The sequence below is a fragment of the Pseudorasbora parva genome, chromosome 5, assembly GCF_024679245.1.
Source record: "Pseudorasbora parva isolate DD20220531a chromosome 5, ASM2467924v1, whole genome shotgun sequence".
NCBI classification, from domain to species: Eukaryota; Metazoa; Chordata; class Actinopteri; order Cypriniformes; family Gobionidae; genus Pseudorasbora; species Pseudorasbora parva.
This window is the reverse complement of record NC_090176.1, coordinates 32,772,136-32,785,917: the sequence shown is the minus strand read 5'-3', so window position 1 is coordinate 32,785,917 and position 13,782 is coordinate 32,772,136. Positions and strand designations below refer to the sequence as shown.

At 38.2% G+C, this 13,782-nt stretch overlaps 1 protein-coding gene across 2 annotated transcripts in view; it reads right to left on the bottom strand.

Moving 5' to 3' along the window:
* Positions 1–13,782, bottom strand: part of rnf17 (ring finger protein 17) — a 59,210-nt gene that overhangs the window by 43,372 nt on the left and 2,056 nt on the right. The window contains exons 3-12 of one of the 2 annotated variants that reach the window (XM_067443908.1): positions 13,034–13,131; positions 12,808–12,895; positions 5,508–5,588; positions 5,133–5,236; positions 4,888–5,056; positions 2,204–2,280; positions 1,985–2,059; positions 1,716–1,906; positions 1,499–1,606; positions 1,219–1,377 (exon numbers count right to left, since the gene is read on the bottom strand). In XM_067443908.1, the coding sequence (XP_067300009.1) occupies positions 1,219–1,377; positions 1,499–1,606; positions 1,716–1,906; positions 1,985–2,059; positions 2,204–2,280; positions 4,888–5,056; positions 5,133–5,236; positions 5,508–5,588; positions 12,808–12,895; positions 13,034–13,131 (1,150 nt within the window). The remainder of the gene's footprint in view (positions 1–1,218; positions 1,378–1,498; positions 1,607–1,715; positions 1,907–1,984; positions 2,060–2,203; positions 2,281–4,887; positions 5,057–5,132; positions 5,237–5,507; positions 5,589–12,807; positions 12,896–13,033; positions 13,132–13,782) is intronic. The other variant, XM_067443909.1, reaches the window with a different exon arrangement.

Here is a 13,782-nt window from a genome sequence, read left to right as displayed (position 1 = left end):
TTTAAGACTTTTCAAGACCCCGCGGATACCCTGTTACTTTCGCTTTTGCCAGCCGGTCCTATGTGTCGAATTTATGATAATCTGTGCAGATAAATTATTAATAACGAAACATGAATGAATGAGAAAGAAAAGAGCGGTATATGCTTTATATTAAATATGTATATTAAAAGTGCGATAAATAGCTAAAGAGAAATGAATTCTATTGACAGGATGCTGCGCGCACGCTACAAGTGCAACACGGACATGCATGGTAGCCTGTCTTTGGCTGATCGCCTAAACAGCCAAAAAAACCACAGAAATATATCAAAATGCCAAGTCGAGTATTCACATTAACACAGTAGATGTAAGCACTGCATTCTCTTTCTCTCTCTCTGCAATAATATTGCAACTTATTTATTGTTTGCTGCATATTTGTTTGTTTTTAGTTGACTGTGGACCTAATAATTAGCTAGTCAAGCGGAGCGCTCAAATCCTAGTCTATAATGTATATCTGTCCAACAGTTCACTGATCATTTGTTTCTTCAAAGTTTTAAATTCCAGTTATTGTGCATGTGATGCTTATAGTCCTTGTGTTGTCATCTGATAGTGAGTACAACATCATTCAGAAACAGCTATAAACTTAAATCCACAGCCTTTATTTACAGATCAAGTATTATAATAGGAATATATGATCTTCGAGAGTTTTACCTGCTGACTGTCGTAACCGAACGCGACACGCAGTTTGAATGTTGAACGGAGATGATGATTGACAGCTGCAGCGGAGGGAAGACGAGTTTACGTCAAATTTAATTTAACGATGGAAATAATATTAACATAATATCCTTGTCCCGCACATTCAGCTATGGAATGGCTTTAGATGACTTTGCACCACCAAAACATAATATAAGAGTGATTGCTGAAGGATCATGTGACGATATAGATTTCTGATTATCACAACAGGCTGAATCAGAGCAATTGTCTGCCTGTCTGAGGCGGCCGTCTCGTAATTCTCTATGCAGGAAAAAACCCTGTATAACATTATAACCCCCCCTTAAAAAACTCTTCGGATCTGCACGATTCACACAAGTCACCCAAACTGATATGAAAAAAAGCGGGAGGCGCCGAAAAGCACGCTGTTTGCATCCACGAGTGTGGTGAAGAATGTATGCAACATTAGTGAATTATATTTGTTTGTTATACATTGAAATGTTTGTTATATTTGTATGGATGAAATTATACCCGTCTTGATTTCATCACTGAATGTGAAGTGGCTACTCTCCCCTGAGCAGAATTCGTTGATCTTTTTGGTCAACTTTTGGCCTGTCTTGTGTTCAAGCATATAGCGTACATAGAAATGTCCAGGGTTCACAATGTGTGTTGTCAGTACGTAGAACACCACTAAAAAAGAAACAAAAAAACACATACACACAGTTATCACAAAGTGCACTTCAATAACAAAAGGAAAAAGACATTTCTTGTTTGTTCATTTTTCTGATTAACCAACAAATGTGGCACATACTTTTAGGGTTTTGGACAGCTGAGGGCTTTTCAAAATGCTGCCTGCGATATTTTCTAAGTGCTCTGTTCCGTTCATAGCATCTTGGTGGAACAACTGGGTAACGGAGTGCTAAAAACACATGAGCTCAGCATATTAAACATAAAACCCATTACAAAGTCAGACAAAAAAATTATTCACAACACCAGCAATATTTTTACCCAGCCCTGCAAACACACACCTGTTTCCACTATCTCTGTACAAGCATCTGTATCTCTTCTATCTGTTACCTCCATGAAATTTGGGCAGCGTGTGCTTTGTTTTTTGGGAAGGGGGTCTGCATTTTTTGGAACCGACTGACTGGAGCTGTCCCAGACTTCCGCAGCGCTCCTCACGACATGTTTGGAAGGCTCCACAGTAACTTCTTTAATACTGGCATAATACAATTATCACAAATCTTATCACAAGGTTTTACACATATTCAATGAATCATATTCTATAAACACTTACCAGCTATCATCGTCACTTGTGATTTTAAGACAGTTTCTTATAGTTTCAGTAAGATAATCTATCTGAAGACTGCAGCTATAAATAAAAATAAAACGTGAGTCAATTATTCCCTTTCTTTTATTATGCATATAAAACCAGAAGAGATAAGTGTATTAATTCCTGTGACAAATGAATTGCATTCTGGAGCTCTGAAATGAATTGTGTATGATGGTTATCTACCTGAGTCCTGAATGCAATGACAGACAGCTCATGTCATATGACTCAACATCCACTGGAATTTGTAGAGTCTCCAAAACCTTAAAACAATTTTTTTAAAGTAGCAAACTTTTAAGAGAAAGCCCAAGATACTACAAAGAGTGTTTTAATAGGTAAATGCATTAATAATAGTAAATACATAAGTATCTGAAATACATCTGATGAAAATTAGGTAAAAAGTGGAATACATGTGGAATGGATAAAAAAAAGGAACTAATTAAAAGTAAAATACATAAATCACTACATTAACATTTATATGCTTTTGCAACACATTTAAAGGGTAACTAAACCCTAGAACAACTTTTTTTAGTTAATGATCTGCAAGAATGGAGCTTTATTATTATTGTTCATTGAGTCGAGTAAATGTTTTGACAGTTGGGTTTAAAGTGTTTAAATTCTATAATATATGGTGTAAAAACGTCTTAGTGCTGCCCTCTTAAGGTTGAACGGTGGCTACTGCAGTTGAATTTTCCTATTGGACGTTATGGTACTTCGTTACGTAGGTTTGTACTTCCAACCATAGATATCCATAATAAGGACTAGATATCTTACGGCGGAGTCACCATCGGCATCACCGGCGGCCATCTTGTCACAGGCAGGCTTTCTGTCGGGCGCTGTGGGACCTGATGTAAGATGAGTGATCTGTACGAATATAAGTACTCTTATCTCGCTGAAATCTTGACGGATTTACAAATGGTTTGGTTTCTTACAAACGTTATTAACATGGCTACAAATCAGGATGCTTTAACACGTTAAAATTGCAGCTTTTCGTTTCGATAAACGACTTAATCGTGCAGCTTGTGTATTACGGCTAACTTATGTGCACGTTATCAAGGGGGCTGAGACCACAATCGAGCTGTTCAAAGCTGTTCAGTTTTATTGACACCAATAACGATTTTATGACAACCAATCTTTTGTCTAGTTAAAATAAACTTAGTTTGCATGTTTTTTTGTTTATTTAATTTTTTATTTAACTGTCAAACAAGTTGTCACTACGGGTCTCAGGTGCACGCCCCCCCGCTCATCCCCGCCCTCGTCTCGTCCCCTCGGTCTCCACTGGGCTCTGGCAATATTTGAAAAATGCTGCAAAAGTGGGCAGAGGGCGGAGTTAGGCTGTGAACAGGGGTTTAGTTACCCTTTAAAGGGTAACTAAACCCCTGTTCACAGCCTAACTCCGCCCTCTGGCAATATTTGAAAAATGCTGCAAAAGTGGGCAGAGCCCAGCGGAGACAGAGGGGACGAGACGAGGGCGGGGATGAGCGGGGGGGCGTGCACCTGAGACCCGTAGTGACAACTTGTTTGACAGTTGTCAGACTTGCAAAGATGGATAGTGACTGGAGTGAGGACAGTAGTTTTGCAACAGAGCAGTCATCTAAACTAGAGGACTTTTCTCCACCACCTTCACCTGAAGTGGACTGGAGGAGGGTGAAATGTCTGTAGACACAGAGTTTGTAGGCTCAAACTGCTTTAACTCCCGATGTTGACGATGCTTTCATTCATTCATTCATTCATTCATGCTAGCGAAGCAGCAGCGCAAGAGAGAATGAGATCACTAACTAATCTATGAACACTGAACAGCCATATACTTATACTGAATGCCACAAAAAGCGCAGGACCAATAAGTTCAAACCTAATAGCCTATTACAACAGATTTCCTCATATTAAATATTCCTCATGCATTAAATAAAAGTTAGACTACATACGCCAGCAGTCTAGCACGTTACGGATTTGTTGTTTGTTACCACAGCAACCATTTGCGTGTCAGGGTTTGTCTATTTTTTTACGGTCTATGGTTTGTCTGAAAGCGTCTGAGGTATGAAAATTATCTGTAGACATGACGGGTGGCAAAACTATCAAAAGAAAAGCTAAACATGTACTTACAACTGCATTATATATCTGTATTTTCTTAATTAGGATGTTGAAAGCAAGTGAAGAGAACTTCTAACAATGCTACACTAACAACTATGCTAATTAACTAACTAGGCTACACGAATTAATCTAAATAACTATACAAATGGCTGTGCTAACTAGATGATAATATATGCTATCCTGATAATTTTCTATACTCGCAATTACAACTCCTGACTCGCTACAGAGGTTTTGAACTGAAACAGGATGCTTTACCAGGGGTGTGGTGAGCTCGCGCCAGGGGCGTTGTGAGTTCCCGCCAGGGGCGTGGTAGTGAGCTGTTGGAAGTACAAACCTACGTTACGAAGTACCATAACGTCCAATAGGAAAATTCAACTGCAGTAGCCACCGTTCAACCTTAAGAGGGCAGCACTAAGACGTTTTTACACCATATATTATAGAATTTAAACACTTTAAACCCAACTGTCAAAACATTTACTCGACTCAATGAACAATAATAATAAAGCTCCATTCTTGCAGATCATTAACTAAAAAAAGTTGTTCTAGGGTTTAGTTACCCTTTAAGAACAAGAAAAGTTTACCAAGTAACAATGATTATAATAAAATGACACGTCACACACACACACACACACACACACACAGTTGGATTTTCTATCTAGTTACTAACTATCTTACTGCCTTATTTCCTACCTTAAATTTTTAACTAAAGTTAATAAATTGAGTAATTGAAATGATCTAACATTAAGCAGAACTCTGTATGGCATCTAGTACAGCGTTACCTTGTCTAGGTTGCAATAGGTCTCCAGAGAAGGAAACTGACGAACATGTCGAGCTTTCTTTATGGCAGTGCTCAGCTCTTTTACCCTCTCTTCTATCTTCTTACACTCCTTCCAACCATCCGAGAAGAGAAGATCCACAGTTTTCAATTTCGACATCAACAAACTCCGTCTACAAATTGCACAAAATTCATGATGAGAAGCATTATTTTCCAAGTCTGACCTATAAAACACCACTCTCCATATACCTTTTCAGCAGAACGTTCTTTGCTTTGTCTATGGCCTCATCAATTTCTCTGACAATTCGAGTTCTTTCTTTTCTCAGCTGAGCTTGAATACCATTGGTAAGAGTCTTAAACACACAAAACATAAGCTTCACAAATCAGCATTATCAAATATACCGCTCAAGAGGTTTAAAATCACCATGAAATAAAACTAACAAATTACATTGTTTATTATAAAATTATCTCTGTTTTTATTTTAATTATTTATTCAAAAACATTACTGTCTTTTGTAACATCTCTTGACAAAAATCATTTCCCCAGGGAACTGATTCCTACATAAGAATAAATATTCCTACAAATTAAGCCTACATAAGATTGTTGTGCTGTTTCTCATTTTACCTGGTGAAGTGTATCAAGTTGATTCAGGTTTTCCGTTGCTTTTATGAGAGCTTCATCCAAAACTTTAACTACATCTGGCCTCTACACAAACATAAACACACACACACTCAAACAAACACATAACTGAGCTCTAACCTTGTGCTGAGAATATAAATTGAACCTGATCTTAATGAAAGTATGAGACTTTATACTTTAATTGGCCTATCAGTAAGTGCCAGCCCCCTTAGTTACTGACTCAGACAAACAGTGAAAACAAAGTTGCTAACGGTCTTACAATGACATCTGTCTATGTGATAACCTTATTCCAAGTTGTTTTTGGACACAGAATGTAGCTGACCCCTCTGATTTATGGCAAAACTTGATGCTTATTGCATCCCTTTTCACTCCAAAAAATAAAAAAAGAATTCACAGACCTGAACAAAGCATAAGAAGTACACATTTTCTCCTTCACAAACTCTTTCTACAATGCATTATCACTAACAAACACAGCAACTTACACAAAAACACTTACCTAAAAAACACTTTAAAAAAAAAATACAGACCTTATACCTTTTGGGGGGTGCTAATATACTTTGTATCAAAAAACAACTCAGAAACTGCAAGTACAACCTCTCCCTTTCACTACCTGTATCACTCCGTAGACTAATACCCATCCATCCCTCCGTAGTAAGACAGATAATGCAAACCTTGAAAACAACTAAACTTACAGGAATTTCAAAAACAAACAAAAACAAATTAGAAGATAAAATCACAACTGTGTGACAGAAGGACCACCTGTCGTCAAGGAGCATTCAAGTGAGACTTAAAGGTGTCATGAACTGGCTTTTTACATTTTTTATACACAAGAGACTAGGGATGGGTATCGTTAAGGTTTTAACGGTATTACTACTCTTACCGATACTGCTTATCGGTATTCTTATTGGTACTTTTACCCCATACACACACACACAATTAACAAAGATACACATTATATAGGCCTACACAGTGCTTTAATTTCAGGAAGAATTCTAGTAATCAAATGTAAAATAACACTGCATAGTTTATCATAGTTAGGATAAATTAATGCTTATTGAAGCTGAAGTTATTCATTCAAGAGCTGTGAGGGATTTTCTCTTTGCATTTGGTTGTTTAATTCGCAATAATTAATCAGCATGTTTAAACACTGCTGCCTCTTTAAGACAGACGTGCATATCTATAGGCGACTGATAATAGGCAGATGCACTACATTTTCTCCCGACTATCCATAATAACAACGTCCATTTTAGACACAAATTGTGTTTAAGAGACTCTCCAAGCCGGTCATTTTGACATAGATGTTTGTGTACATTTGATCGTTTAGACGCGAGTGTGAAACCGAAAGTGTGATTTGCTCGTCTCGTTGCGGCTGTTTCGGAGCGCGCGCCGACTTGGGAACAATCTCTTTCAGACATTTTTGTGCTTTTAATCGCTCTTTTTATTATTAAACGCATCCCACAATTTACCAGCAGTTGCTAGACTGTATTTTACAACAATCACTGATCGTGCTGATTCTGTCATTACATTTGAGTTATACGGAGAAATGACAGCGTACTGCTGCAAAGGGAATTAAGTTGCGTTAGACATAAATATTAAAATTATATTCTTTGCCAAAATCTAAAGCCAAAATCTTTGCCAAAGAAGCCAAAATCTAAAATAAAATTACTATCACAATCTAGTGTAAAGTATAACCAGGCTATGTTTGAATGTTTAGTTCTGTCCTCCGTCATCACTCATTAGGGCTGTCGTTTTGCGCTCGCTCTCTCTCTCTCGCTCTCTCTCGTCACGTGTATTTTCAAAAGTACCGAAAGCAGAACCGATAACGGCCGAGCTTATCGATACAACGGTCTTTCAAAATTCAGCCCCGGGGCCCGTTTAATACCGGGTTTCGGTACCCATCCCTACTAGAGACACAATCCAACGCTCTCCGTTGACTTTGTATTGCATGAGACAGCCTCCTTGTCATTTCGTACTTATTACAAAAAAACAGAACGATGTCTAAAAGCTGATATGTGACAAGGAGTGCAGCAAACAAGCTAAAAAACACATAACTCATTTTTTATAAGCTGTCGGCCCAAAAAAACGAGCATTTAAAAAGACTAAAGTGGATACAAGCAGTAAGAAGTGATGCTTCAGAAGGAAGAATGGGTCAATTTTGGGATCCTGACACTATGTATGTCTCAATATGCCTTCATGTGCAGTAAACATTTTGTCAATTATCCAAATGTCAGTTTTAAATATTATATTTCCTGTCGCTGATTACTTTCCCCTCCAGTGGGCGTAATTCTTAGTGCAATATAGCATGTAATGCTGTGTCTCTATTGTATGTATGCACTGTTATGTCTTTAAACGCTCGTTTTTTGGGTCAGCAGCTTATAAACACTTCTGGGGTTTTGGTTCTGGTTTTTTTTAACTTGTTTTCTGTACATATCAGCTTTCAGACATTGTTAGTTTTTTTGCTATAAGTCAGAAATAACAAGGAGGCCGCTTCCCGGAATAGAAAGTCAATGGAGACGGTTGGTTTGTTTCCCCCCCGGTGGGCGTGGCTTTCAGATTATGAAATCTCTATAGGCGGTATTTCGTCGCGCACTGATGTCAGTATGAAGCACAGGACCATTTGCTGAACCTCTTGTCTATAAAAGCTTTTCTTTGACTAACAAGGAAGTTTTCAGCTCCGAAACTTAGAGGATATTCTTATATTACCATGAACTTTTATATATATTAAAAGCTCCAGGAAAAGTTGATTCCTCAGTTCATCACCCCTTTAAATGCTGTAGCGACTCAGGCGAATCAAACACACAATCGCCAGTTACATTTAACAAATATGTTGTGAAAGCTGTGTGCTGGGTGGCAGACCTTCCCCCAACACAACAGAGGGAGATTCTTCGTTACCCCGGGAAACCATCTGATAAGATGTTTTATGGCCCCGAAAGGAATTTGGCCACATGAAGTTTCAGACACAAAGAGCTTAAGACACAGAGCTTTTGCCTCAAATTATAGACAAACCATCTATAGATGAACATGCACCCCAGGACATTATATGTAAACACATAACTGTTTTGTAAAATGTTTCTTCTGTATGGTATTTTGCATCTTTTTGTCTGTGTCTTAACAAAGTACTAGTTCAGATAACCTCATATATGTCATGTCTCCTATCAAATTAATACTCACTTCACGACTTACACTTCCATGTATATCACTTATTCAGAAAATGCAGTGTGTGTTTGTTGCATTAATTATAGTATGAAGACTCAGAGACCCACTTAGTCGAACTTTGGAACAAAGAGCTATAAAATCTGCTGAGGAATTTCCCGCCGGGAAATCCCAACACTCTCATTGGTTAAGTCTAACCCTGGAGGGTGGGACTATTTCCAGACCTTAAAAGACCAGTGAAGACGCTCTTACTCCTCTTCTCTTCTCCGAAAATCTCTTGCTCTTACTTCTTCAACTCTCTCATGGCACTTAAGCCATGCCACCAATGCAGGCCCTCCAAGCAGGCCTCAGCCCTTCCAAAAATCTTCTCTTCTACAATCCGATCTTCAAGAACACGAAGCATCGCTAAAGCAAACAGCCGCTTCCCTCCCAACCTCGGAAAGAACCGCCGGACACGCAGAGACACATGCACATAAGCGAGAAGCCAAAACGAAACCAAAAAGAATGCAAGTATTCTTATTCTTACTGCTGTAAAGATGGTGTGTTATGTCCCTGTTGGGATAAGTTAACTCCGTGAAGGTCGTATTTGATGAACTGAAGGAAAGCATGCCTTGCTTACCCCCCCCCCCCCCCACTCTCTTTGTCTCTCTCTCTCTTTGTCTCTCTCTCTCTTTTATCTCTCTCTAATTTCAGTCTATTCATTATTCTCTTTTATGTATTCTAATATCTATACTTCTACTCTATCGTTAATATCTATACTTCTACTCTCGTGATGCATATTTAGTATGTACTTTCTGTGTGAATTGTAGTGTTATTTTTAGTCTGTGTTTATTAAACCTCCAGAGGACATTTAATGAGTTGAGTCTGTTATTCTGCCACATACACAAAGTCAATGAAACTTGCGATCTAAACGTTACCTAACTGCTTATGCTACTATGTTAGTAAAGTAAACTGTATGACCATTTGAAATATTGAACTTATCCTGATCAGTAAAGTTAATGTTTCTTATGCGCTCGTAAAGCAGTAATCCCTTTATTGAGAATTGATTTGAAAAGTCTATAACTAATTTGCAGGACAAACTTAGTAGGATAATTTCAAGCAATTCCATAAAGGGTTACTTGTATTTAATTAAACAATTTTCCCTATCGGAAAATTTAATACGTAATGAACAACTGGCAAATTATATTCATAAATTCATGAATATTGAATATTAAATCCCTTTTGAGTTAATTATTCCCCGAGACATTAGGCTTGGGCGGTAATACGGTAAAATGGTATACCGCGGGATCTAAAAATAGCAACGGTATCAGTTTCAATACCGTCAAAAAAAAAACAGATCAACTTACATATTGCTGATCAACAATTAATTATTAAATATTTAATAAGTTGAACTAATTAAACTATTTACATATTAAATACTATTTATTTATTAAATGCCTAAATATGTGTATGCGTTGTTGTGACAGCATGGATGAGAGAGAGAGAGAGAGAGAGAGAGAGAGAGAGAGAGAGAGAGAGAGAGAGAGAGAGAGAGAGAGAGAGAGAGAGAGAGAGAGAGAGAGAGAGAGAGAGAGAGAGAGAGAGAGAGAGAGAGAGAGAGAGAGAGAGAGAGAGAGAGAGAGAGAGAGAGAGAGAGAGAGAGAGAGAGGGAGGAAAAGACGGCGAGTCGGGCACTGAGTTATTTGGTCTCGAAAAAGAACACAACTTCTGCAGTTTGGAAGTATTTTGGGTTTTGACGGTAAATACAGACGAGGCAATTTGCAAATTGTGCAACAAAAAGATGACCGCGAGAGATGGAAATACCTTGAACCTAAGGGCGCATATCCGAAACCACCATCCACTCACTGCTGCGTGGTTGAAAAACCGAGCGCACCCTCGGACTATGCTGTAATATTGCCGAAGCCTTTTGTCACACAGCTGGCAATGTAAGCAATAAGCATGAACTCCACAAAAATCAAGTGGACATGGGACTCACAAAAAAAATGTCAATTGTCTGACAATTGTCTCATAACGGTAAGCATAAAACGTGCAGAGAGTTTCTCAGGGACAGGGGCTCAAATGTAAAAAATAAAATAAAAATATAGGCCTATATATATATATATATATATATATATATATATAAGCCAAGCCAACAGTTTGTTGACACTGTCTGAGCCTTACATCATAATGTTTTAATTATTCACGGTAATACCGTATACCGAGGTAAAATAGGGAGGAGGTTTGACGGTATCAAAATTTAGATACCGCCCAAGCCTACGAGACATTAAACTCATGAGTCGTTGTTGTTACAATGCAATGGAGGGATATACAAAATATATTAAAATAAATATGATGGAAGATTAATCTGAAAGTGATGGTTTATCAATGCAAACAGGAGAAGCGTTACGCTTGTCATGACCCCAGATGATCAGCATCCAGGATCAACACTGTTCATGTACCGCAGGGTAAGATTACATTTAACCATCTTGATATGGAGAGATGCACTGAAATGTAGACCTGGAATCAGTGTTATAGTCGTTTTACCATTTTTGTAGCATAAACATCAAACTTGTCTGGCTATCACCAGACCAAGCTCAATTTAAGATTGAACATTGGTCTGAGGAGTCTGCTATGTATTTTCTACTGCACAAGAGGAGTGATATACGAGCACTGTTCAAATTACTCTATATGCAATTAAATAGTCCTTCAACCAATCAAGACCACAAAAGGCATGATCAATAGGCAACACCCATCGGTTCTCTATTTGAACATCATGTTAAACCTGCCAATAGCCAGGTGGATAAGCCAGTCTGTGATCTGGTTTCCACAAAAGTGTAACAAAAGCAGTATAAATTAATGTACACGTTTGAAGACTGAGGGTGCGTTCACACTTGTCATGTTTGGTTCGATTAAAACGAACCCTGGTGCGATTGCTCGGTTAGTGCGGTTCATTTGAACATATGTGAACGCTGCCATCCGAACCCTGGTGCGCACCAAACAAGCGGACCGAGACCGCTAAAAAGATGGGTCTCGGTCCGCTTCCAAACGAACTCTGGTGCGGTTCGATTGATATATGAACGCAACACGGACCAAAGACATGTAAACGGAACAAAAACCGGACGTAATGTCCCAAGATGCTACGCATAATGCAGCTGATTTGACGACGCGGAAAGATCGGTGTATCCAAAATGAGTAACTTTAACATTAGAGGGCAAACGTGGAGCAACGAGGAAGAGCCTCATCAATATTTGGTCAGACGAGCATGTTTCGAAAATGCTAGAAAAAACACACAAAAAGCATACCTGGCTCTTCTCATCAAAGTTCCTGTGTTGCCCATTATCAGCAGGTGCAGACGACAGCGGCCGTCTCTGTTCTGCACAACGGAGGAAATCCTGCTGCTGTTTTGAATGTTTTGAACATTTTATGAGCTCTTCATGAGTTCTCAGCGGGTAAAAATAATGCCACATGTACACGCATAAAATGATCACGTTTAATCCAGCACACAGCGTTGTTTTGAACATTTCATGAGCTCTTCATGAGTTCTCTGGTAAGAAATAATGCCAAATGTGTTACACGCATAAAATGATCGCGTTTAATCCAGCACACAGCGTTGTTTTGAATGTTTTGAACATTTCATGAGCTCTTCATGAGTTCTCTGGTAAAAAATAATGCCATATGTACACGCATAAAATGCCCGCGCGTGTAATCCGCACACAGCATTGTTTTGAATGTTCGGTAAGCGAGCTCCTACGTCATATAAGCCGACCAATCAGGTTGTGAGCGTCTCCCTGTGCCTTTGGTTCGGTAACTTTAGGTTCGCTGTTAAAAATGCCCGTGTGAACGCTAAGCGAACCAGGACTATTATGTTTGTTTTTGTTTTTTGGTCCGGACCAAACGAACCAAACGAACCGAACTACAAGTGTGAACGCACCCTGAGTTGCCAGGTGAAATCAAATCGCCTGAAGATCAGGCACCATCAAACCGATGAGAGCTTCGGATTTTCCTATGTTTCTTTATGGCAATGAAACCTAAAGATGTGTGAGTTCCAGTCCCAGCACAACTGATACTCAACTGCCATTGGCTCATCTGCATTTGAGGGGAGGGGCTTACCGATAGGTCAATTCAAATTCATACAAGTGGAAAGTGTTTGTACCACTTCAGCATTCTCCTGTGTGGGGGCGGCTGCATATGAGGGTGGGCTCTTAAACCTTTGAAGTTTCCGCCGGTCTCCAGTGTGCCTGCTGACAATAATATGTATTTTGCAATTGCAACTTATTTAACCAATGTTTCAAATAAAACGTTTACGAAAAATATACATTTGAAAAAATATACAGATATTGAAATGATAAACCAGCACTAAAACTCAGTTTGCTAAATACTCTTTCTTTGCGTTCATCCGTGCTGTATAGATGAGGCCAATGATCCTGCTGTCCACCTCTAAACCATCAACTCCTTCCTCACCAATAAGGGTTTCCATCTATATGAAAACAAACAAAAAAACACTCCCATAAATAACACAACCAATTTCAAATTCAGGGCGCTTGTATTTGCTACCTACTGTGTCATAAACTGTCATAAATTGGACATATTTAGGCTTACTCCTGTATCATATTACTATTTTTAACATTTACAATAAAAATCAATTTCTCCCTCACTCGAATACTATTTTCTTTTTTAATTTATTTTTTATCGTTACTTCTTTCTAGTTAAATATTATTTAATTACTGTTTACTTGAATAATTATTTGGGAACTTCTAATTTTAACTTCTAACAGGGTATCGAAATGTATAAATCACATTGCCTGGACTGAGAATTATATGTTTGTTTGTAAATTATTGATTAATTCTTTAACAATACAAAAAAAGCATACGCCTGTTAATAAAAGAATAAAAACTTTACTTTTAAGTTTACATCTGAACTCTGAAAAGGAAAATCTGAATTTCGAGATTTAAACACGATATTCCACCTTTCTTCCTCAGAACTGTGGTAAATATATTTGTGAGTCATAAAGTCTGAATTGAAATATGAACTCACAATTTTGAGGGGAAAAAGTCAGAATTATATTAAATATTAAAATTGTATCTATGTGAAATGCATATGTGAAAATTATGTAGAACTACATCAAATT